This window comes from Sinocyclocheilus anshuiensis, unplaced genomic scaffold (assembly GCF_001515605.1).
Source record: "Sinocyclocheilus anshuiensis isolate Anshui unplaced genomic scaffold, SAMN03320099.WGS_v1.1 scaffold719, whole genome shotgun sequence".
Taxonomy (NCBI): Eukaryota; Metazoa; Chordata; class Actinopteri; order Cypriniformes; family Cyprinidae; genus Sinocyclocheilus; species Sinocyclocheilus anshuiensis.
The window spans coordinates 1439539-1463537 of record NW_015552643.1 but is presented as its reverse complement, the minus strand read 5'-3'; the positions used below and the strand labels follow the sequence as shown (position 1 = coordinate 1463537).

Genomic DNA, 23999 nt, shown 5'->3' with positions numbered 1-23999 from the left:
CAGGAATTTGTTGCGTCCTCAGGGTTGTTTAAAGATAGCAAATCAAGTCAATGTTTCACCTCCAGAAGAATCAGTGAAAAACAGTTTGTGTATTTATAGATGTTTTTATTTGTATGCTTCTGTGAGAAGTTGATCTTTCTTTTGCGGTTTCTTCTATTCATTCAAAATGTTGAAAATGCACGAAATATCATTTAAAATAATAAGACACTCTTAGATTCAAAACTGTCAGACTCTGTTCCTGGTTTTGTGTGTGTTTTGCTCCCCATGTGCCTTCCTTGCCCTTATTTGGTCTTCCTGTTCCTGCCCTGATTGTGTTTATTTGATCCCAGCTGTGTCCCATTGATTTCCTTGATTAGTCCCATAATATAAACCCTGTGTTTCTGAGTTTCCCTTGTCTGGAATTGAACGTCAATCCCCGTGTCCTACGTGTGGTTTTCCCTATGGTAAATAAAGTCTGTGATAATTCTGGAATCTCCTTCGTCTCCTCACTCCAGAGTAGGCACAAAGTGACAAAAACGGACCACTTTTGGTTCAAGTGGTCTTCTGCTGTTTGCAGTCACTTCGAATCACATGTCTTCTGTCACAGTGAAAAATGTCCATAATAACACCAGCTGATCTGATTCGATGATTTTTAGTGAGCACATCATTTAAGTGATGAAAATTTGACCCAAATCATCATTGCAGGCCTCCCAAAGTGAGTCACAGTGCAATATATTGTCTAGCAATATATCGGTCATAAGTAAGAGCCCTCTCTGGGCCCTTGATATCATCTGGTTATAAATCTCAGAAAAGAATAACCGTCTACAGTAGAGCTACACAGAGACAAACGCATCTCAGGCTGTGAGGCGATGCATGTAATATTCGTACAGGAAGAAGAAATAACATTAAACCTCTGGAGGAGCCGCGGCGATACAGTGACTGAACTTTTGATTTGCTCAAACAAAGCGCAATAAAGACCTGCTGATTCTGGATTAGCCGTCGGAGCCTCTGGGAGTTTTCAGTGTAGCAATACAGAAAACGGCACCTCCAGTAAGATATGAAATCAAGTCACAACCAATTGGAGCGTATAGACTGAAATGTCCACACCTGTGAAAGTGATGTCTTGTTTATGACTGCCATTGACAGGAACGATAAGTGAATTCAGAAAAATAATAATAAATAAAGAATAATATTTGTGACATTCTGTTAGCTGCCATTATATCGAGAAAATTCATGAATTTCATATATTTTCACAATAAAAATGGGTAACAGCACAAACCATAAATCTAGTTTTGACTTCTATAACTTTTCCTATTGTAACCTGAATATGAAGGTTCAATTTTCTCAAATATTTGCCACAGTGGAGGAGACATGTTTATAATAAAAGGCTGATATGAGATTTTGCAGGGAACGTGCAATATGTCTGCCGGACGCTTTTGTTCTTGAAACAATGTATATAGTTTTTTTGTGTTTTACATTGTATTTATTTCCAATAGATATAAAAAACTGTATTATTAATTCACTATACTAAAAATTCAGCTGGACTGGTTTACTTTAACCGGTCTTTAATTTCAGTTTTCTTTTTTTAAGGCTGTGGTTTCCTGTTTATAATCAGTAAAGCACATGAGATGGGTTTGTCAGCTTGGCTGTACAGTGATTGCAGCTCATAAATGCTGCTGGGTCATTCCTGTGACATTATCATCACCTAAACCATAAAAAGACATAAAGGTCAAACACATTCCTCTTTTATGATGTGCTCATCCCTGAATATCAAACTGAACAGATTCTTTTTATTGTCCCAGTAGGACTGGAGGTCATTTTTGAAGAAAAGGACAGTGAAGGACACATCTGGCAGATCCAGACTTCTGAAGACAGGTAAGCGGAAAACAGCACAATACACTTATGACATATCCATAAAATGCAAAATGTAGTTAAAATTGCCAAACTTATAAACAATAATCAGTATCAAAAGGATGGTAAAACTACAGTAATAACATAAAAACAATGTAGAAGAAAGGCAGGTTAATCTCTAGCAGATGAATTTCAGAACTTATTTCTTGCCATCTGTTGACTTTGACAGTCGTACAAGAGAAACTAAAGCATTTTTAATCAGTCGTTCTGGATAAAAGTATCTGCTAAATGCCTTAAATGTAAAAAAAATATCTAAAATATGAGTGCTTTCATGAGCTCTAACTCTGGCAGTGGATTAGACTAACCTGTCCACATGATGATATGTCTAGTAGGAGGGATTGTGTTCAGTACAGAGACTTCCTGTGTGTTCTGACATGATCAGAAACCTCTTACTGGACTCCACGGGGTAATAATTGCAAAGCCACTGTCAGAGCAATTGAGTAGTTTCAGGCCAAAAGAGTGGAAAATGTTTGACTGAGCAGGTCAAACACTGGCTGAATCCGACTGAGTGTATTTCACATGTTGAAAGCAGGAATATTAGGCCAACAAGCTTTTAAATTGAGCAGCCTGCTGTTATTAGAGTCATGTTAGAGGCCTCAGAAGTCATTTAATTCACATTATATGAAGTCAAGGTCAATATGTAACACATTTTATGTGTAATAAATCCTTTGTGTGTGTGTATTTAAGGTCTGTCTGTCAATTTTAGGCTCAGTTTTGAAGAAGCCAGGTAGCAAATTTCCAATGCAACTAAGGCATAGGTAAGGCTGGGAAAGATTTAGCTTTAACCTGGCCACAGGCCAGAAATTAACGAGGGTTTGGTGCAAAAATGCCACCAAATTGGACAAAAATGCACAACACGATTAAACTAAATCTACTAAACTAAATCTAATCTATTAGGCCTGTCGAGAATAAATTGAAAATGGATTGAAAAGTGTCAATTGTAGCATTAAATATAGAGCTGCTCATCTTGCATCATGTTTCTTTTTACGTGCTTTTACAGTGTTGCACATTATAACCTATCACACATGATTCTGTTTAGCTTATGAATGCAGTGGCCAATCAGAGGTGTTCAGATTAGTTGCTAACCATTAGGTTACATACTTTTAGCCTTACCATGGAGTTGGTCCCCCTCCCCCTTATTTGTCTGAGGTTGCCAGTGTGCTCTATATATATATGGTATTTCGTGTGTTTGTAGGCATGCTGCCCACTGTTTGGCTCAAACACACAAAAAAAATAATTTCCTAAAAGCTGGGCGAACACAATATCTTGGGCAGAGTAAGAACACACACCCACAATCCTGTTTATTCTCCATTATGGTCATTAGTCCCTGCCGGTGGCATGGAGTGTTTGACAGTGTGATACTGCATACATGAATGTGAACATTGCTGTGGGAAGCAGGGAAAACAAATTAGATGAATAAATGCGTGTTGCCATGGACACTTGGAAAAAAGCTCCTACTGTATGAATCTTGGCAGGGTTGAACATAAAGAACAATAACCAGTCATATTTTGCAATACATTTGGCTGAGTTTAGCAATAGAATTCCAGAAATTATAACATATCTGTTGTGAATGTGCATTACATTCATTTTTTGTATACCAGGTCACACCTGTATTTAGGTGTGGGTGTCATTCTGTAAATTCTGTTAATTTGCTCACCTGTTCTTGTTGCTGGAAATCCAGTCTGAAATGAGAGAAACAGCCTGCCGGTGACAGTGTTTGTTTCCAAAACTGCAGGCCAGCATTATTACCTCTCTCTGTAGCTCTCTAAGGAAAAAATGGGAAGGATACCAGCAGGAAAGTACATCAGCAGGAAGTTAAAGATGGAGGAAGGGGAAAATTAAAAATTAAATACTACTGAGGTCATTCCCATCTCTGAGGAGGAAAATATCTCACTCACACTTTGCAATTCGGTGTCCTTACTTAGACCACATATATGTTTATAACTGTAATATATAATTCAAGAAATATGAAATTCAAGACTCACTCGGTCTGATAAGCCGCCTGCACGAAGGAGCCCTCAGGGGAAGTGGCTGGCCAGCCCAACTTGTGATACTTCGGTTCCACCTGTTTTAGAACATAGTCCTAGCAAAACAAAACAAAACAAAACAAACAGAAAGGGAAAGGGAAGCAAAGAAATTATTGAAGCAAAACATAACAAGAAACGCAAAGTCAAGCGAAACCAAACAAAAGTGCAAAACAAATGGCAGAAAAGAGTCAGTACGGTTGCCATGTTGAGACCAGGATTTAAATTATTAGTTTTTTTTTTATTGTTTTGTTTTGTATTGTATTGTATACAGTACAAGTGTGTGCGTGTGTGTGTGTGTGTGTGTGTGTGTTTTGACTCCTCCCTATACGGTTGAGGGAAATGTCGCAGCAGGTAATGTCATGGCTAATTTAGCATGACTGCTCTCCTTCATGCCCTCTTGCTGAGACGAGTGAATGATCACAATTAGACCCTGCTATGCCGCAATTCAATTCTTAACACACACTTACACGGATAAAAGCACATAAAGGCTTGTAGAGGACATTGTTTTCCATACTGAGGCGGATCAGGTGCCTACAGCTTGTCAAGCTGTTACTACAGCAATTGAGTGACGTATTCTTATTTTGCCAACAAATTAATCTCAGTTTGACGATTAGTGATGTTGTTTTTGTGTGTGAACGGGCCAAAATACACTGGCCAGCACACGCACACACACAGAGGGGTTTGGTCTGGTAGGTTGAAACACCTGGTCACATGACTGAAGTGTCCTGACTAATCTGTTCCAGCTGTTGCCTGTCTTGCATTACATCCTAAACATCTGCTTTGTCTCACAGTAAACACAATGATGGAGAGAAATAGAGAGAAGAAGCTATTAAATTCATCACACTCTCACTGCTGACACTAAAGCGTCGTCTATTACAGAGGAAGGGCAGAAATGACTCATGCGCACCGAGGGATTGTGGGTAGGCGTTTGAGTGATATTTTGAATAACGAAGTGATAAATTAATATGAAAGCAGGTGGACAGGTAAGACAGGGAAACAGACACTGTCACGTTAGGCTGCGTTCAGAATGGAATACTAGCACACTGCATACTGTGCAGTACACACTGCATACTGCATACTATCTTATACAACATGGAAATGTTCATAGTGCTTTTTTTGGTGTTATACTTTTATATACTCCTTATACTTTTAAATATAATTTTAGTGTGCCATCTAGTTATCACACACATGCAGAAAAACTGCATTCTTCACATAACATACATAGTGTATACTGCAGAAATAGTATGAGAAATATGGTAGTATGATATTTTGAACATTAGCAATGGTGGAGATTTGACACTGTTTTAGTACGCATGAGTTTATAAAATGCTGCAGCAAACAGGCATTGTGTCTGGAAACATTTTGGACTGCTGTTTTGGATGATGATCAGAGGAATTTTTGAGTTCGATCTGTCTGGCGGTGAGTCGAGTCATCTGAGACGTGCTGCTAGATATCAGCCGTGTCTTTCTTATTGCTCTAGTCAAGGTTAAAATACAACAAACAGCAAACTGATGTGAGATCAGACTCACGCTGAACAGGCTGTGGTCTTCAGTGCGGTCCAGGAGTTTGTCCAGCTGGTAAAGAGCTCGACTAGCAGCGTGCCATGGCAGAAACTCAGTCTCCTGAGACAAATATGAGATCATCTGCAGGGGGACGTTTTGGGGCAAATACCCCGCTCTAGAGAAAAGAAAGAAAGCATGAGGATCAGACACTAGCAGCTCATTTTTACACATATTTCCCCTTTGGAAGACACATCGTTAACATTTGATTACAAACAGTTCATTTTGTTCATCATTATTCGTTTAGAATAACTGCCAGGCAGTGTGCTTTGCGTGGGGAGTCATAATGTGCTGTAACGGCTACAATCGTGTTCAATTTGCATAACTCCATAATACATAAGATCTCTTCTAAAACACAGACATGAGCGTTAACAGCACATATTCACTGTCATTTGGAGCGGCACATCAAATCCCAGATGTACTTCAGCAGGACCCTGGGCTGTAGTCAAATGAGACTGTGTTTCTAGGCCACACATCGGTACCTCCTCCATTTATTTTCCTTTCATGTTTCCTTCTGACTTTCCCTTCAGTCTTTTAGAAGCTCCCACAAGTCTCTCATGAGAGAGAAGTGGCCGACATCTTTAGAGCAAAAACAAAAGAGAGACGAGAATTTCCAAGAGTCTAGAATCAAGCGAATGCTTTGGTTTTTGCTAAAGCACACACCTTTGGCCACCCAGAATGCCTTGGCACCGTTCTTGAAACCCAAACATCACGGGAAGGAGTTTTGCATACCCAAGCAACACTCAAAAAATAAAAAAAATCTAGTTGAGATCATATTTATGTTCCACCTGCACTGTTAAAGGCCTTTCTCTGACTCATAATGCAGGAAATTAATCTTAATTTCACACAATTTCATGCAGGGCACATAAGCGCTCCCTATCAGAGGTCAGGCGAAAAAGGAAGTGATCAGACTTGAAAACGGACTCATTCAATTCTGGAGGACAGATTCACCCAACACACATTTAATTGGGACATTAATCACAGCTACCCAAGGAGGTTTTTAACATCTTCAGGGAAACTGATTTGCATTCACATTAGCAGGAGACAACTGAGGCTGTGAAGAATTAAAAACAAACTATTTCAACATTTCCATGGTGAAGCACCAAATGCATTTAGGATATCAAGGAAAGATAAATGAATGCCGTTTAACTGAAAAGAGTTTTATCTCAAGGTGTTCAAAGAGGTTTGTGTCTAATTGAGATCAGGAACCATGTTCTTCTTCCTTTGAACAGCCTGTTAATATGTTACAGAAGGAAGGAACGTTTTCAAATTGGATATCAGCATAACATCTTTGCTCGGCGATATAAAAAAAAAATCCAAAATATTCATAAAACAAAAGCAAAACTCAAAATATTAAAAACATGAATAACTGACATTCAGTGCAGACCTGAAGCAGAGTAGCTGTATTGACTACCAATAATTCAACTGTTTAAAAGTCAATAATTAAGCTATTACCATGATTAACACATAAATATGTGTTTATCTCAAAACATTTTCAGGATTGTGTCTAAACCTTGAGTAGAATGACTTGCGTACACCATTGTTATCCAAGCTGTTGCTAACCAGAATAAAGCATTAAACTGTGGTCTAATGAGAAATAATTGTATAACAATAAACAATTAATCAGCCTCTAATGATGCCAAGGCACTTGAAACACTCATTGACTGTCATTCTTTCACACTGATTACATGGAAATATTCAATATATATTTTCCTAACTGATGTGTGCACAAGACATGAAGGATGCAGTCTTGACACAGAGACAAGAGCTTAGTGTGTTTCTCTTTGAGCTTCAACACTTTAAGACGCAGTAGCATATAAATTACTGCAAATCATGTATATAAACACACACACACACACACACACTGTATATGTGTGTATATAAATGCTTTAATATAGCTTTTAATAGAAACTATTAAAGTTTGTGTCAAATATTAAAGTGTGCTTCTTCAGAGGAAAAATAAAGCATATGACATAATGGCTGTCATTTATATTTAGAGACACTTCCATTATTACCACATTCCAACAGCAGCGGCTGGAATAAGGCCATTTAGTTGATCCTTTCCATAAAAACTTTTCCCTTTTCTTTTTGCATTATTCAGGGGAAATATTCATTAAAAATAAAAGAACACAACATGGCCATAAAACTATGATGAGGCACTGACGTTTTCCCTGCTGTTAGTGAGCACAGTAATGAATGAGTTGATCACTCTCATGCTTTTGGGACGTGAAAACACACACATATACACACAAGGTCAGCGAGTTGGAAATAACAGTATGTGGCTCTTGTACACAGAGGGAATTGTTTTAACATGATTTACACGTTGGATTTTTTAAATCTAAATGAAAAAGCTGTTTAATTTTTAAACAAGGCAAATGTCACTGACATTGAAATAACTCATGAGTAACACATCAGTCTCCTAAATAAATCATTCTTCTAAATTGACCTGTAATTGTAGCTCATTTAGTCAGAGCTTTAGCAGAGCATTTCATATAGGCCTATTAAGAAGCTCCATCACTCTGAGTCAAATAAGATCTCACTATGTGCATAAAAAAATATCGTGTCAAAGGAAAAAGAATATGAAAAAGTCTCAAATATTCTAGCACCGTTCTTTAACTCGTTCTCGCAGTTGTGTGAGAAATGACAGAGTTGTCGACAGGAGTTGTGATGTTTTACAAGCGCCACAAACAAACCTTCTGTCTCCATGGAAACAACCTGCAGATGATGCTAATATCAGGTTAGAAACAGATCAGCGTTTCTATGAAAGTTCAAACTGTTGTGTGTCAAGACGAGTAGCTAGTGATTGCAGTAATAACAGCAACTGCTTTAATTTAGTTTAGTAGAACTGAAGCTACACTCACCATAAACTGCTAATTTAAGACTATAATGTGTTGATTGATTGATTGATTGATTGAATGAATGAATAGAGGTACACACTGGACAAGAAATGTTTGTAAAATTGTAACTGTAAACAGCTGATCACTTTATGAATTGACAGCCTGTCTGCTAATCTTCAATGTGTTAAAGCATTTAAATTTATTTTCCATATGTATTAATATGATAAATGATCACAAATGTTATTCACAAACAAGTCATAAATCTGATCAGTTCTGAATCATATTTATTTATTTATTAATCTGGGGTCTTGTAGATGTTCTGAACAGCTGGTAACTTAAAAATGTTAGAAGACAAAGTGAAAAAGTACATTTCAAACCCTGATTAACATATTTCCTGTTTGTCTTCCTTGTGCTTTTGTTAGTCTTTCAGTTTGTAGATTGCCTCATTTAGTTCCTCTTCTTGTTTCCCCTTGTTAATTGTTGATTGATTCCACCTGTGTCTTGTTAGTCTTATTACGCCAGTCTATATAAGACTTTGTCTTTTCATTTGTTACTTGTCTTTCTTTAGTGGTTTGTTGTGTTTGTGCTGTTCTGTTTTCTACATTTCCTAGTTCTCTGTCTTTTGGTTATCTGTATTTTTTAGTAGCCTATATACATCACTGTATTAGCCTATATGCAGTCAATTTAATTAGTTTTCATTATAAGTTGAATATGACTCTTTTTTTAATTAACCCCAAATCTTTGTAGAGCTCGGACTAGCGAATATTCTAATAACTCTTGTGCTTTAAAGATGGAAAAGCTATGCAATTAACCCAATTATTCTATTCATCAATTAACAATGCACTTAAAATATGATCTTTATTCTTAAACTAGGCTTCACTAACACCAGCTTTCTTCTCCTCAATTGATCCAGTAATTCATAATCATAATAAAGGCTGACTGAGCTTTGTGAGGCAATATTGATCTGTGAGTGACTCCCATGAGCACCAGGGGCATTTAATTAGGTAACATCACTCGAGTCATATGAACACTCTTCATCATCCCAGTAATTTACAGAGAAATTAGACATTTTACACATTGTGATTAATGATGATGCTGTTTTTAATATGCAGGTTGGCATTTTCGCTTCTCAAGTACGTAAGCGCCAATAACCACCTCCACAGATCTGAGCCTTGAGGTTGAACAAGACATCCTGTTAACATCCGCTCTTATTTATTAGGATTAGCTGTAAACAACAGCAGAGAGAAACAATATGTACAAACCTGACTGAAATCAAAACTCAGGAACAAAAGGATTTGCCTTTAGTCCTGTTAAGTTTTAATTATCCAGCTCTTCAGTAAACGAGGCCGAACCGAATAAACAGACTAAATTACCATGACGTACCACAACGCAGGGGAACAGGTTTCCATTCTCGGCCCAACGTGACAGCAATAAACACAAGTTTCCCTGCAGGTTTGTCGTCAGTTGACTGAATCTTCATTCTTAGGAAACATCTGTGGCCAAAAATACAATTCTCCATGACGAGAGCCGCACAGCACCGGCAGATGAGCCTGTCGCTGCAGTTTGATGAAGAACGGTGCTAATGCTAGCAGAGCATCTGGCAGCTTCCTCAGTTAGTTTGGAGGAAGAATAAAAATGACTGTCCTGTAAAACTAATGAATTTCACAATCTTTACAAACCGCATCTACGGTAAATACACAACATTCAATGTTTAAGAAAGTCCATCAGTGATACTCAAACGTTGTTTTGGCTGCCGACTGATTCTAGCTGCCAGCGATGGAAATTTCCTTCATTAACCCTTAAATGCATACCTCGGGTCTTTAACGACCCGGGACATCATTTTCTACCCTCTCCCTCCTTCATTTTTTAAAGTTAGACATCAACTTAAAATAAATTGGAACATTTAGTCAGTAAAAATTAAATATATATATATATATATTTAATTGCTTAATTTTGACCATAGTGAAGTTCATAGAGATGCATTGTTTCATTTTGAAATCCGGACTTGGTCTCAACAGGCTTTTATACTCCAAGAGTTTTCCCTCACTGGTAGGTGAACGAGCCCCTACATTTATTCATTCAGGAAAAAAAGAAATCAGTGAATACGTTTACTATTCAGTAAGGATGCATTCAATTTAAGAGTTTTACATTGTTACATTAAAAAAATTCTAATAAATGTTCTTCCGTTGAACTTTCTCTTCATTTGAACTTTCTATTCATCAACAAACTCATCAAAAAAGAAATGTATGATGGTTCCCTACCAAAAGTTTTATGCAGCAAAACCGTTTTCAACTGTAAGAAACATGTGGCATTAAATACTGAAATAATGGCTGCTGAAAAATTAGCTTTGCCATCACTTTTTAAGTATATTAAAATAGATCACAATTTAACCCTTAAATGCATACCTCAAGTCTTTAGCGACCCGGGACATCATTCTCTAGCCTCTCCCTCCTTCATTTTTTTAAGTTTGACATCAACTTTCTTAGTATTCCTCAATCTATTCATTATAAACAATATAACAAGAAAAAAATAGTAAAATATGAAAGAATGCCTGTTTTCTGATTAATGTTTTGTAAAAAAGTGTACAGGGTCGCTACCGACCCGAGGTATGTAAATGAAAAAGTATTTTTTCCTGCACGACTATATTTACATATCTGATGACTCAATTTGTGCAATGCATATTTTTTCCTCAAGGTGGCACTGTTTGCTACACAATGATGACGTGATGTTTCACTCATAATTACCGCAGGCATAAAACAAACGAATATCATCAGCAAAAATTGAAGTGGTTTGAATGGCTTTACTGCAGAGCAATTACTATACGCAATGAAATATAAATGTCACTGTCATTTGATGCTGGATGTGGTGAATAAGCTGCCAGTGATCAAAATATTGAATATGAAGTCATTGAAAACGATAGCTTTGAGAATATGGTTGAAATTGTGAATGTGAGACAGATGCTGAATGTACTGTGGAAGTGTGCTCTGACGATGACAGCGATGTTAAAATCATCTGCTCAAATTGAACCCTTTTAAGTCTCAAAAGGTAACGAAATATGCTTCATTTTATTCTTCTGTTCTTAAAATATCAAGAGAGTTTTTTGCTATTGCAGCAATTAAAGATCCATCCGTGCTGTATATATAGGTCCGGGTCGCTAAAGACCCGAATATGTAATAATGATTGGCGAAACATTCATGCATTTAAGGGTTAAGCAGAATGAGTTAGAGTTTTTGTATTAAACAGAGAGGACCTTAGGGAGAGCGGTGGTTCCTGAAGGGACTAATGGCAGCTTGGCAGCCTGTGGCACTATATAAACTCTCTCTACCTTTATCGTTCTGTCACTTCCTCCTCTTACATTAATAGACGTTCATGAGTTTCCAGCTACTGATGAAGCTCTGAAGGATCGACACAATGAGGCAGCAGTGGAAAGGCGGGAACACAGAGGTTTTCTCTCGCTTTCTTATTATCCACTATTGCAGTAACGGCTCAATAGTCTCAATGCAGGTCTCATCTTGATGAGCTAAAGGGTTTTCTTCAGTAACGCCTTCAGGCTAAAGGAGAAAAGAGAATTATATTGCAAGAACTGCATCTGTCAGTAATGAACGTCTTACTGAAGTTGACTGGATCGCACTGTTTTTTACTGTTTGTGATGGATGGCTTTTTCAAGATCCTTTTAGGCTGACCAAAAGAAAATCTGTGTTACCTTTGAGATTTAGGCACATTTACATCACCGTTGATTGGCTAATTCTCTCAGAGTGATTACCTAGGTCCACTTCAGAAAAGTAGCATATGGAGATTTCAAATACAGACTACATAACAGGATTTGATCATAGTAATTCTTCTGGCATCAGCAGATCAAACAGAATCTGAACACTATATCTGGTGACTGTATTTTAATTCGCTTGGCGAGCACTATGGAAGTATGCAGCTTCAGAGGATGTGAAACAAACACTTTATGTAGAAAACTAATAAGACAGTTTTGGAATCTCATCCAAAATAATGTCTCGGCTGACATGTGATCAGACCTGAGATGAATGTTAATACCAAGACTGAATAAGTGTTCAACTCTTGCAACACTTAGACTTCCATACAGATCTGTCAGTCATGATGAAATCATCTGAAATCCCAAAAAGATGAAGATCCATTTTCACTGCTCTCTGCTGCAACTTTAGGTATAAGTGCCTTGTCTGTTCTTTGACATTTATGAACACATCTTCAGTTTTTATAAAGCTCTTTTGGGGGAAATTAGGTTTTAGAAATTCAAGATTCATCCACTCAGTGTCATTCATAAATGTAACTTAAACAGGCATTTGGAAGTACTTTTTTTATGAAAATAAATCATTTAAATGCAGGTCCAGTTTTGTAAAAGTGGAAAAAATTAAACCTTTTAAAACCATAAAGGTTGTGTTTAATGGAATAACAAAATAAATTGGAACATTTAGTCAGTAAAAATTAAATATATATATATATATATTTAATTGCTTAATTTTGACCATAGTGAAGTTCATAGAGATGCATTTTTTCATTTTGAAATCCGGACTTGGTCTCAACAGGCTTTTATACTCCAAGAGTTTTTCCTCACTGGTAGGTGAACGAGCCCCTAAAATAATGTAACAGTTACTGTGACAATAAAAAGCAGCACACAAATAAAGCTGAATGAGACTGAATAGTCCAGTGTTGTAAAAGGACATTAACATTAAAGCACTCTCAAGAGCTGATTTAGTTCAATTTAATGAGGAAATCCAATTAAATTAGTACTTTTATCTGTATTTTTGTGTGTCGCTGGTTGACAGCAGTTGTTGACTTCATATATCAAGAACATGACAATAAATTTCCTGTTCAGATATAAGAATGTATTAAAAAAATACAGCCAATTCATACAGTGACTTGTATACCTATTCTATGATGAGCATGTTTTTATTTTCTTCTTATTAAAAATCATTCTGATATCTTTAGATGTCAAAAATGTCAGGTTGATAGCAACAATATAATAAAGGAAAAGCCTTGATGAATCATATTCTTGATGCATTCTTGTAACATTTTTCAGTTGTCAGGTAAATCAAATCCATGAAGTGCAACAGACATGCAAACGATATCATGAGGATTCTCATGATTATTCATCAAGGTCAATAAGTCTCTTAAAATATGGTATCAGATAATTTTGCATTTTTATAACAAGGCAAGAGTTCATGACTGACTGACTTATAATGTGGTGCGACGCCCCAAAAACAATGATATTTATGAATTAATAGTTCATGACATTTGTAAAAAACACTTGTTACCTTGAAAAATTCATTTCAAAACATTTTGAAAATAATTATTAAGATGTGTATGCCCATGTGTTTTCAAGGTGTAAGGAAAATGTGTATTTTTGTGTATGTGGTGGTTACACCACATGACACATTTAGAGTAAATTTGTGATGTCTAAACATTAATGAGAACAACACTCATGGTACCTGTTTTATTGGAGACCCAGATGATGGTCTCTGTTGATATGTGACTGGAGTTTCCCACTGCGAGCGTCAGCGGTATTTGCCACTGGAAGCTGAAATGAGACAAAGAGAGAAATAACAGCTGAAACGCTTCTATTTGATCTCAGGGTTTAAATGTCACTGCCGCAGATACATACTGTATGACGCGCATAATCTCACACATATGGACTCCCACGACTTAATGGGATTGTGGGATATATTTGTGCGATTTCCTCTCTGTCTCGGCACCAGCAGGCAAAGTGACAAAGTCAGAAATATCAGATGATTGTGAAGCTGAAAGAAAGCCCAGCAGTGTCAAAGCTGAAAGAAATCAGCTTTCATTCTTTCCCAGAGTGCTATCTCTCTTTCACACACACACAGCTGTGTATCACTCGTCACCCGATCGCTGTCATGTTCTGTGTCGCCACCTCATTTTGATGTCGATTCATCTGTGAGTGTGTGCTTTCATGTGTTAGTGTGTGAATGAACATCCCTAGGTATGAGTGCACATCCAGTAAAAGCCTGTCTGACAGCTGCCACAATGGATGGCCGCCCCTCTTTCAGCTGTCAGAATGGCTGACACACCGGTGGACGTGGTCTGCTGTCTGCCAGCGTAAATGACCCCAGACGACAAGAGCACAGCAGAGCCGACCAACAGCAATAAATACTGTAACATTAACAGATCTAATGCAAGACAGAATCATTTGAACAAGCTCCAAACAACATATCGTAACTTTACTTTAACAATTTCCCCCCTTCCTCAACAAAGCTATTTCACTGACTGAGAAAAGTTTTTATAGGTAGGGAAAAACAGTGATAAAGGCGCACCAGGGTAAGAATATGGATATATCGTAACTTTACTTTAACAATTTCCCCCCTTCCTCAACAAAGCTATTTCATTGACTGAGAAAAGTTTTTATAGGTAGGGAAAAACAGTGATAAAGGCGCACCAGGGTAAGAATATGTACGTATATAAACACATAACAATGTATTTATTGAATAAAAGTAAACTGAAGTATTTTATGTATCAAAATAAACATAATATGGAACCATATTTGTTGAAGTGATTGTAATAAACAAGTATTAACTTTGATATTATGCAAAACATATTACTTTAGTTAAAGTATTTGTATCAGTAATACTGGGGGCCTTTTGTCCCATGCTGGTGAGACTTTTACCCCAAACAAAACAAACTACTTTATGATTTCTTTTCCCATGAAATGTATCATTAAAAAAAAATCTGCAATCAATCACTATGGCTGCAGTGAAAAGCACATTTCCCTTAAGGTGTGCTATTAGCCCCATTTTACTCTCTTCAGTGCCTGATAAGAAATTATAGAATAACACATAATGGTGTTTTCATTCTTAATCATGAAAATATGTTAATGGATATCTTTTAAATGACATATCGCATCATATTGACAAAGCTAAAATGTTTAAAACAATATTTTTTTTATGTTTTCAGTTTGCCTTTGGTTAGCAAGTTAACAGTTTAGCTACTCTCTTGGCTTACCACTAAATGCCTTTGGTTAGCAACCTTGCTTACTTAGCATACTGCTAACTGCTAAAGTAAGCGTTGTTCATTAGCTAGAACAAGACGTTGTGATAAGCAATGTTTTATCTTAAGGCAACATGCTAAAAAATACCCAGAACACCTTAGCAAACACATAACAGCACCCTGTCAACCGTCACAGCAGACTAGCATCGTAGCAGTGAACTTTACACAGGCACGCACCACATTTTCTTCATAAAATGTCAAACTTTAGTCATCTAATATGAGAAGAGCAGCCTGGATTATTTGGTGACATCAGTCTCGGCTGTGGGGAATGGATTGGATCATTAGGGATTTGTGTCAGTTGGAAAACTGACAGCAATGGACGAAATCCTTTCAGGCTGCTGGTGACTCACCTCAAATCATTCATAAGATGATTTGCATTATTTAATGTGTCTTAATTATGCCTGAATAAGCCGAAATGAGGATTCTGTGTAAAGTGACTGAAACTAGATAATAAAACAATGATAGCAACTTTTAATTTCAGCAGAAACAGCTGTAAACAGCAGACTGAAAGTTTACAGTATATCACAGAGGAAACTATAGCACAGTCAGGAAGATATTATGCATAAGATGAAGCAATATGATCCTGCTGGGAAACAGTATTTAAACGCGTATGTAGAGAGGCACTATAGAGAGAGATTCTGTGCTAGACGAGCGCTGATAACAATACTTATGAATTCCAGTGATAATAGAAGCATCTGTGTGTGTTCAGATGAAACCACACACTGATACATTTACATAAAACTCTGTTCATCAGTGGGATTGAACAAGAGAAGATAGCAAAAGAAAATTAAAGTTCTCCACAGGCTGGTAATTTGGTGGCTCATGTTTATGTTCATTTATGGAAGCGTCTGTTATCATAATCATTATTTACATCCCTCAGGAACTGGAACTTTGTGTTATGGCCCAGAGCTTTAGCTAAAACACGAATCAAAATTTCAGTTTCTGCAGCAGACGGGTACAGTCATTTGTATTTGTATTTGTATTACAAATACATTCATTCTCATTATGTTTATGGAAAGAAGCAATGTTTGTTAGCTGAGGGTCAGTTGCTCTTAATGGACAATAATATATGGTAACACTTTCGATTAGGGAACACTCTTTAGTACTTTAGTACAACAACTACCTTACTTATTATCAATAAGCAGCAAACTAGGAATTTATGTGTAAGAATATGTGTTCCCTAATCCAAAGAGTTACCGGAAATATAAATAAATAACAAGAGGTAGTGTGTTATAGTGATTTTACCATGAAATAGAGACCCTTATAATTTGGCAGAAAAATAATTACAAAAGGAACCAATTTTCAATAAATAAACCTGTACATAAAGACAAAGAAAGAAAGAAATATGGTTGCTAGGGTGTTCCTTGGATGTTCTAAGTTGTTGAAAGTATTTATTTATTTATTTATTTAGAATAAAAAAGAGAGATCAAAAATTCATGCAATTAGTAATTTGCAAAACACTGTGTCATCACTGTAAAAGAGTAACAGCTGTAGTCTGGATGTGTCTACATTTAAAATTCACTGTGATTAACCAGCATCCTCTCTCTGTTTTCTTCATTGGTTGTGAGGTCTCAGTCTCACTGTCTCTCAGTGCGGGTGTGATAATATCTCAGGCTCTCTTTAGGGACGGCTGGCTTTTGCGGTCTATAATGAGTCACTGGGGGCTTTTGTGGCTCAACATGTGCGATAGATCCTCACAACACTTTTATCCAACACCAGCTGCACAGAAGAGAGGAAAAAACACAAGTGTCTTCATTTGAAACCTTCCATGGATTCACATATGCTGGAGTTTGTGTTGAACTTGAGCTATTGTATTTATTTCCAGTATGTTGTGTAGACTTGCTTTAGACTTTGTCAATCATCCAGCAATGGTTTGAAACCACTGAGACCATGAAGAATGGAAAAAAGAAGATGAAGATGTTCTGCTGGTCCTGGATGGGCTAGAGAAGAAATACTGAACATCTGCTAAACAAAGAGGTTGGTGGTGGATTTCTGGAACAAAATTGTGAAAGAACATTTTTTTGCTGAACACTTAGTGCCAAATCAAGGCTTTTAAATATTAAAAGCAGCCTTTAAAATCATCCATCAGCTAACACGCAAATTGGAAAAGCACACATTCTACATGTCCAAGACTTCATAGAGGATTTTTTCAATGACTGACATCAACATACAGTGACACAGTAATGTATAGACACAAAATCAGAGACTTGTGAAAATCATTCCTTACTTTAATTATTGCTGCTGCACTTGTTGAAGTGTTTATTCTTAATATGAAAGACAGTCTAGATCTACAGTCTTTCTACTTTATTCATGTGCCCAGTGGCGTTCAAACTTATGCATGTTCACAGTTAATTTTTCATTGCATTTCAGATGTGTGTGTTTTGCACTGTTAACTGTCAAGACACATTCCAGTGATGTCACATGAATGCATTACTGCACCGCATAATGTTTCCAAATCTAAACCGTTTAAGCATACTGTGAGTGTATATATACTACTGTATATCTGTTTTGTGTGCTCTGTATTATTGCAGTCATACCAAATTTATCTCCAAGGATCATAGAAATATCTGCCTTTAGCAATGAGATATTCTTCACTGTAACAATAGTGCTTGATAATTTTGGTTTGTTTGTTTGTTTTGTTTTTCTAGGTTCTTGATAATATTCTTTCATGTAACTTTTTTCAGTCACAAGTTAGCTTGACAGTTACACACCAGCCTCAAGCAGACCTACACATACCTGCAAAATAAGACTCTATAAGGCTCAGATTTGAATTACTCTGCCTGTTTGCCTCCTTGTCCCGAGTGTGACACAAGCAGCCTGCAATGCGAAAATTAATTTGTGCCTTCAAGCGCTAATAAGTTGTTTATATTCTCTACAACATCACCTCAGCATAAAACCTGTGCTGTGAAAATCCAAATAGTAAGGTAATATACGAGTGCAAAAGTGTTGATGAAGAAACGGTTCAGCTTCAGACTTTTTACACTGGTGAAAATAAGCACAGGATCTGCAAAACAGTACAGGATGATTTCAGATGAGGTGTGTTGAAGTACAAATTTTCACACTTATAGCCACTTTCTAATGAAGTTTTGCATCTTGCTAACTTAATACTGAGGTTTTATAATGGAGAGGAGAACTGTGACCCTGAACAAATCTAAGTTTATTAAGCTAACTGCTAATATGCTAACAAGCTGATGTTACTAGCTGAAGCTCTGAGCTTTTGTGACAATTTCAAAGATATATTAAGAATTAAATACAAAATACAAGATCTAAGGACCAGTTAAACCAGCAAAAGGACCAGCATAAACCAGCAAAGGACAAGCTTAAAGCAGCAAAGGACCAGTTTAAACCAGCAAAGGACCAGCATAAACCAGCAAAAGGACCAGCATAAACCAGCAAAGGACCATCTTAAACCAGCATCCCAGTGTCAAAACCTACCTAACCAGCATATGCTGTTTTTTTCAACAGGGTAACCATGGTATTTGTAGTAAACCTGTGGTTATAATGGTAATCAATACGCCAAAAAAAACATGGTTACTACAGTTTTACTACAATAAAACCATGGTTTATTTTCGTAAGGGCTATACAATACCCTAACTTTGTAAAAATAGGATAAAAACATTTAATGATAGCATTCTAGGCTGTACAGTTATGTGCACTACCATAACATGTTTTTCATTCTTTTTACAAACTGAAGGGCGAGTCAAAATTAATTACTCTGGTAATAATTAATAGATGATATCAGTACAGCTGAAGTTGGAAATAATTATTTAATGCACATTTGAAAGAGGAATTGAATTAACATAGCCTATGAAATGTGTGGCTCTTTGCTAGCTGGATTATGAATCTGCTTTAACAGAATATCAAAGTGTAGCAAAAAGCCAGCATGTGTTTTGAGTACAATGGTGTGAAATAAATGTCCTTTTCTGTGGATTTCTGTGGAGTTTGGACGTCAGTCGGACTGTGGACCCTCTATGAACTTTAATGAGATGCCAGTGGACATGAAACACACTGAAGGGGTGTGAAATACAATAAACTGACCTTCTCTGTTTTCCTTTTGTTGCTGCCAATGTTTCTGTCAGCACATTTTACTAGGCTGGCTTAAAGTCTCAAGTGAGGTGTTACACTGCATTTACAAAGGTGCCAAATCCCCTGCATTCTGGCAGGTTGTCTGGTACTCAGTTGAAAACCCGCCTGAGGGGCAAAGCAGGAAAGAGACACCCCCTACTCGCAAAACGGCTTTGCTATTGATTCCTGAAGCAGTTCTGCTTCTGAACACCTCTGCAGAAGACCGTCACACTCAGAAAACACGTTCATGTAGGAGGAGACGTTCAAAGGAAGGTGGCTGTGTTTGCTCTGAACAAATGAACTCCGGAAAGAAGTAAACATACAGATTTCTACCTGTATGTTTCATATTTATGACACCAGATGGCTTGATGTGGAGAGTTAGCCTAGCCGCGTAAAAGCAAGGACCCATTGATTATTTGCAGATGATAAATCAGATGATTTCATGATGACAGAAAGGATGCTTTAGTCTCACTAGTTTTATTATTCTCTCCTATTTCTAAGTAATAGATTGCATTTTAACCACTTTTAGTCAAGAAATATTGCAAACAGACTACATGCTACGAGCTCAGGAGCTCATGTTCTCAAATTGCAGGTGTTTAGCACTGATATTGTTCTCAACTTAAGAAAGTCTGTCACTATCTAAATGGGAATACTGCCTAACAACACACTCCACACACTCAAACTGTCAGTACAGCATTAAAATTCAATTCTTGATTCAATTCTTGTGCTGCTAACAGTGTCTGATCCAAAACAAAAGGAGGATTTCTAAAACGGATCAGAGGCAGTATTGAATTATTCATCTCACTCTAACAAAGAATTAAACTAATCTATCTGCCAGTGACACATGCAGTTTTCCGTGACGACGCAGGCGAGTGCCAAACAGCATGTGGCAGTGACGGGTTAGCATGGGTCGCTAATAATAAATTAAATGCTCAGTTAATAGCAGCTTAATAGCCAGTGAAAACCAGCAAACTATTTTAGGCTGGTTAAAGATGTTTTTTTTTCTTAGCAGGAGCAATAAAGGCAGGCATCTAAAGGTATGCTAAGCAGTAAACTGTTCACATCCCTCGGATAAGTGAGGAAATCCTTTGGGTCTTCATGCTGTTGTGGGGTGCTAGGCTAGTCTTTAGCTGTCTAGCTGTGTTTATAATCTCCAGATGGTCTATTCTTCTGTATTTCTTCCAAAATAACTTAATATTTAATCTCATTTTTAATCAAAATAGTTTCTTCGTCTCATCAGCTGCAGAACTACTAGGATCTTTTTTTCAGTCTGAGCTTGATCTGATCACAGGAAACTATCAGTGACTTCTGGGAGGAGAATCACTGACTGTGGGCTTTTTGCATTATTCAGCATTGCAGTGTTTGGCAAACGTACAGGCGTCTGCTCCATATATTATTGTGGATTTTCTGCAACGATGTATGAGTTCATGGAGAATCAATGTCAAGTGGTCAGTTGACTGATGGTGTTTCATTTTCATGTAACAACCTGTCACGATTGACATATGGCAGACTACCTTTTGTTGAACAGCTCAGGATTCTGGATCTTGGCGTCGGTGTCATAGACGAAGTGCTCTTGTGAGATGGTGACACTGTTGTCAAGACTGTCGTTCTTGCTGATGGTGACGACAGGGTAACCCATCTGCAGTGTCCAGCGGTCCATGACCTGCGTGATGTTGATGTCCTTTCCCTCCCGCTGCATGGCCTGTGACACAAAATATATAGATCAAAATACATCATACATATACAGATCACCATGTTGGGTGTCTAACAGCAATAGAAGGTGCAAAGAAAACATATTGTGTCAGATAGTGTCAGGTGAGTGAAAATGAATTCAGATTTGATGTCTTTAATTGCAGATACACGACTCTAAACTGATTCAACTTTTCTTTGTCTTTCAAAACTATAATGGATGTAAATAAAAACTCCTCCAGGTCTTTTAATTAAAAACTCTTAGTGAATAGAAAGGTGATTAAACTTCACCGTTCTCTTAAACCACATACGAAGAAACATCACAAGGCAATTTCCAGTTATCTAATCTCTCTATACAAGAGCAACGCTTGTAAAAGAGCAGAGCTAGGTTTATAAGTTCTTCAGAGGAAGCTGCTCCTCCTATTTTAAAGAAGTAAAAGATAAAATTGGATCTCATGGCTCATTAATGAGGAAAGCTCCCTGTTTTGTCCATGAGGGAAATATACTGCCTACACAGTTCCTCCTTATTCTTTGAAAATGCTATATACATGGCTCAGCACGGTGGACAACTGGCAGTTTTCTGTATGAATTGTTTTCAAAAGCTGTATGTATGAGGAACATTTTAAAGCTTTATGGAGTTTCATCTTCTTTTCACCTTGAGCTGCTGTATCCATTTAAAAAGAAAGGTACAGTAGGTGACTGCAAAACATTGGAACTGCCTCATCGCCTATTCAAGCACTGCCAATGCAAAGTCAGTATTTTGAGGTTTCATTTAAGTTCAGATGCAGCTGTCTGTGACTGTAGTATACAGTGAGGCTGCTTGCTAGCTTTTGGATCAGAGTGGATGTCAGTGGCTCCACAGTTATTGTCCATCATTTCCATACATCGGATCTTAAAGAGCTGCAGAGGCCACTCGATATTTTTGTATGAAATTGGTTGTAAACCGTGGAGATTTACAATGTTTCTGCAGCAGCACAAAGTCAGTGTGGATTGGAAGGGGAATGTGGTGGTAGAAACAAAAGTGCTCTGTCAGGCTGTCTTGAATTCTGCAAACATCAACTTGACTAGATCATTCGAGCACGTGCAACTCCCCTTCTCCAGTGTAACTGGGAAACTCTTGCTTATAACAGATGATTCTGACCATTATGAGTATTATAATCTGAGACTAACCAAGCTTGCATGAGATGACTCGGCTATTATGGAAAACGCCGAATGAGACCAGACGACTTCTCACAGCTGTCAATGACTCATGGTTTGTTTACCGTGTGAATACAGAAGAGGCTCTGCAGAGGCTGATGACGGCAGCTGATGTTCCTACATTATGAATCATTTTCTTTAGGACAGCTTTCAGGAAACTAATGTACCTTTGCCCTGGCGGATATAATTAAAGGAAGTGAAGGCCGGTCCGGCGATGGGTCGTGAGTTTGACAAAGGGCTTTGTGGGCTCTAAGCACTGCCAGATTATTGCAGCAAATTGGATTTCATGAATAGCTAATGAACACTGCGCATATTAGTATTCATTAGATGATGGGCTGTCATGGACTGTTAATGTAGCTAAATTCGTCAGTGCCTGACAAACACGGCCACTGAGAGGATACGGAGGTCCAGGTCTGGCCCTTTCACATAAATTCACCTTTAAATCCGTTCTGTTTTGAAAGAGAAAATGAAGAAGCGGCTCCCATCAGCCGGCATTTGGGAGAGTGATGTGAATGACAAACGCTTCATACGACGCTGATAGCTGCTAAATGTCCGGCTGTTCCATTACAAACTATAATAACTTTGAGATTACACTTGAAAGTAATCTCATTAAAGTCATGACACTTTGTGAGATGAGCGAGAGGGGACTTGTTGAGAGTCCTCTGGTTTTAAAAGCACATCTCTGTGCTTTGAGCTGATGACTTGAACCCAATGCTTAACTTCACTGTGATCATAGCTGTTGTCTACGACCGTTTACTTCACAGGTGCTAGCAGTTCTTCTCACTCTTACTTTTAGTTTCTTAAGCTGTCTGTATTATTTACAGCTGCACTGCACAGGTGAGCTAGCATATTAGCATAATGTAGCACCACACATCCAGCCTAAATTTATATCGTCATCTGACCAATTTCATCTTAAGCTGCATTTCATCAGTTAGATATGTGGGATATCCTTACTTGATACCTCCATCCATGAAGGGTGTTCGGTTGATGCTGAAAAAATGTCTTATAATGAAACAACAGAACAATCCTAGCATTTGTTTTCAATATGTGTGCAATTATAAAAATAATTGTTTTATTAAACAGGTTTTATTATCATTTAATGTAGGAACTTTGCATTAGCATTGCAGCATTTGTTGTTCTGGTAACTGAACAGAAGGAATTATGGGAAATTAAGTCCGCCACGAACAATACAGTTGCTAAACCCTCTGTGGTACTACAAAATACAGAGAAACTGAAACAGCAGATCACAGGAAAAATACCTGAGTGTTTCTGTCAGGAGGGGGGCACCCGTGCCAAACCTAATAAGAACTGTATTTTTGAGGCCCGAGTGAAGCATCTAAATAGGTCAACTTTCCTTCAGCAGAAGATTTTTCTTGGGTTATTCTTCGCTACACCTCAGCCGAAGGGCAGATGCTCGTGTTTAATCTGAGAGACTCATCAGGCTTGTCAGCAATTATGTGACACTTCACTAATCGGGTCTGATAAGATTCAACTAATGTATAAGTTAATTAAAATCACCATAATCAGCAGCAGCAAGCCTTTATTATCAGTATCTGTGAACATTTGCATTTAGCAGGTTTCAGTGATCAGATTTCTGGATCAATATTTGACCTGCGTTTGCAGAAATCGTTTCCATTCTAAGTGAAAGCTCAAGTGTAAAAGCGAGACTATCAAACACAACCCAGCCTCCATATCAAACTCTTTCC

The 23999-nt window shown here is 37.5% G+C and overlaps 1 protein-coding gene across 1 annotated transcript in view; it reads right to left on the bottom strand.

The window, feature by feature from the left end:
- LOC107666938 (thyrotropin-releasing hormone-degrading ectoenzyme-like) overlaps positions 1–23999 on the bottom strand; it is a 136171-nt gene that overhangs the window by 10184 nt on the left and 101988 nt on the right. The window contains exons 8-12 of the mRNA XM_016458468.1: positions 20922–21109; positions 13770–13858; positions 5447–5592; positions 3876–3973; positions 3548–3655 (exon numbers count right to left, since the gene is read on the bottom strand). Coding sequence (XP_016313954.1) covers positions 3548–3655; positions 3876–3973; positions 5447–5592; positions 13770–13858; positions 20922–21109 — 629 coding nt within the window. The remainder of the gene's footprint in view (positions 1–3547; positions 3656–3875; positions 3974–5446; positions 5593–13769; positions 13859–20921; positions 21110–23999) is intronic.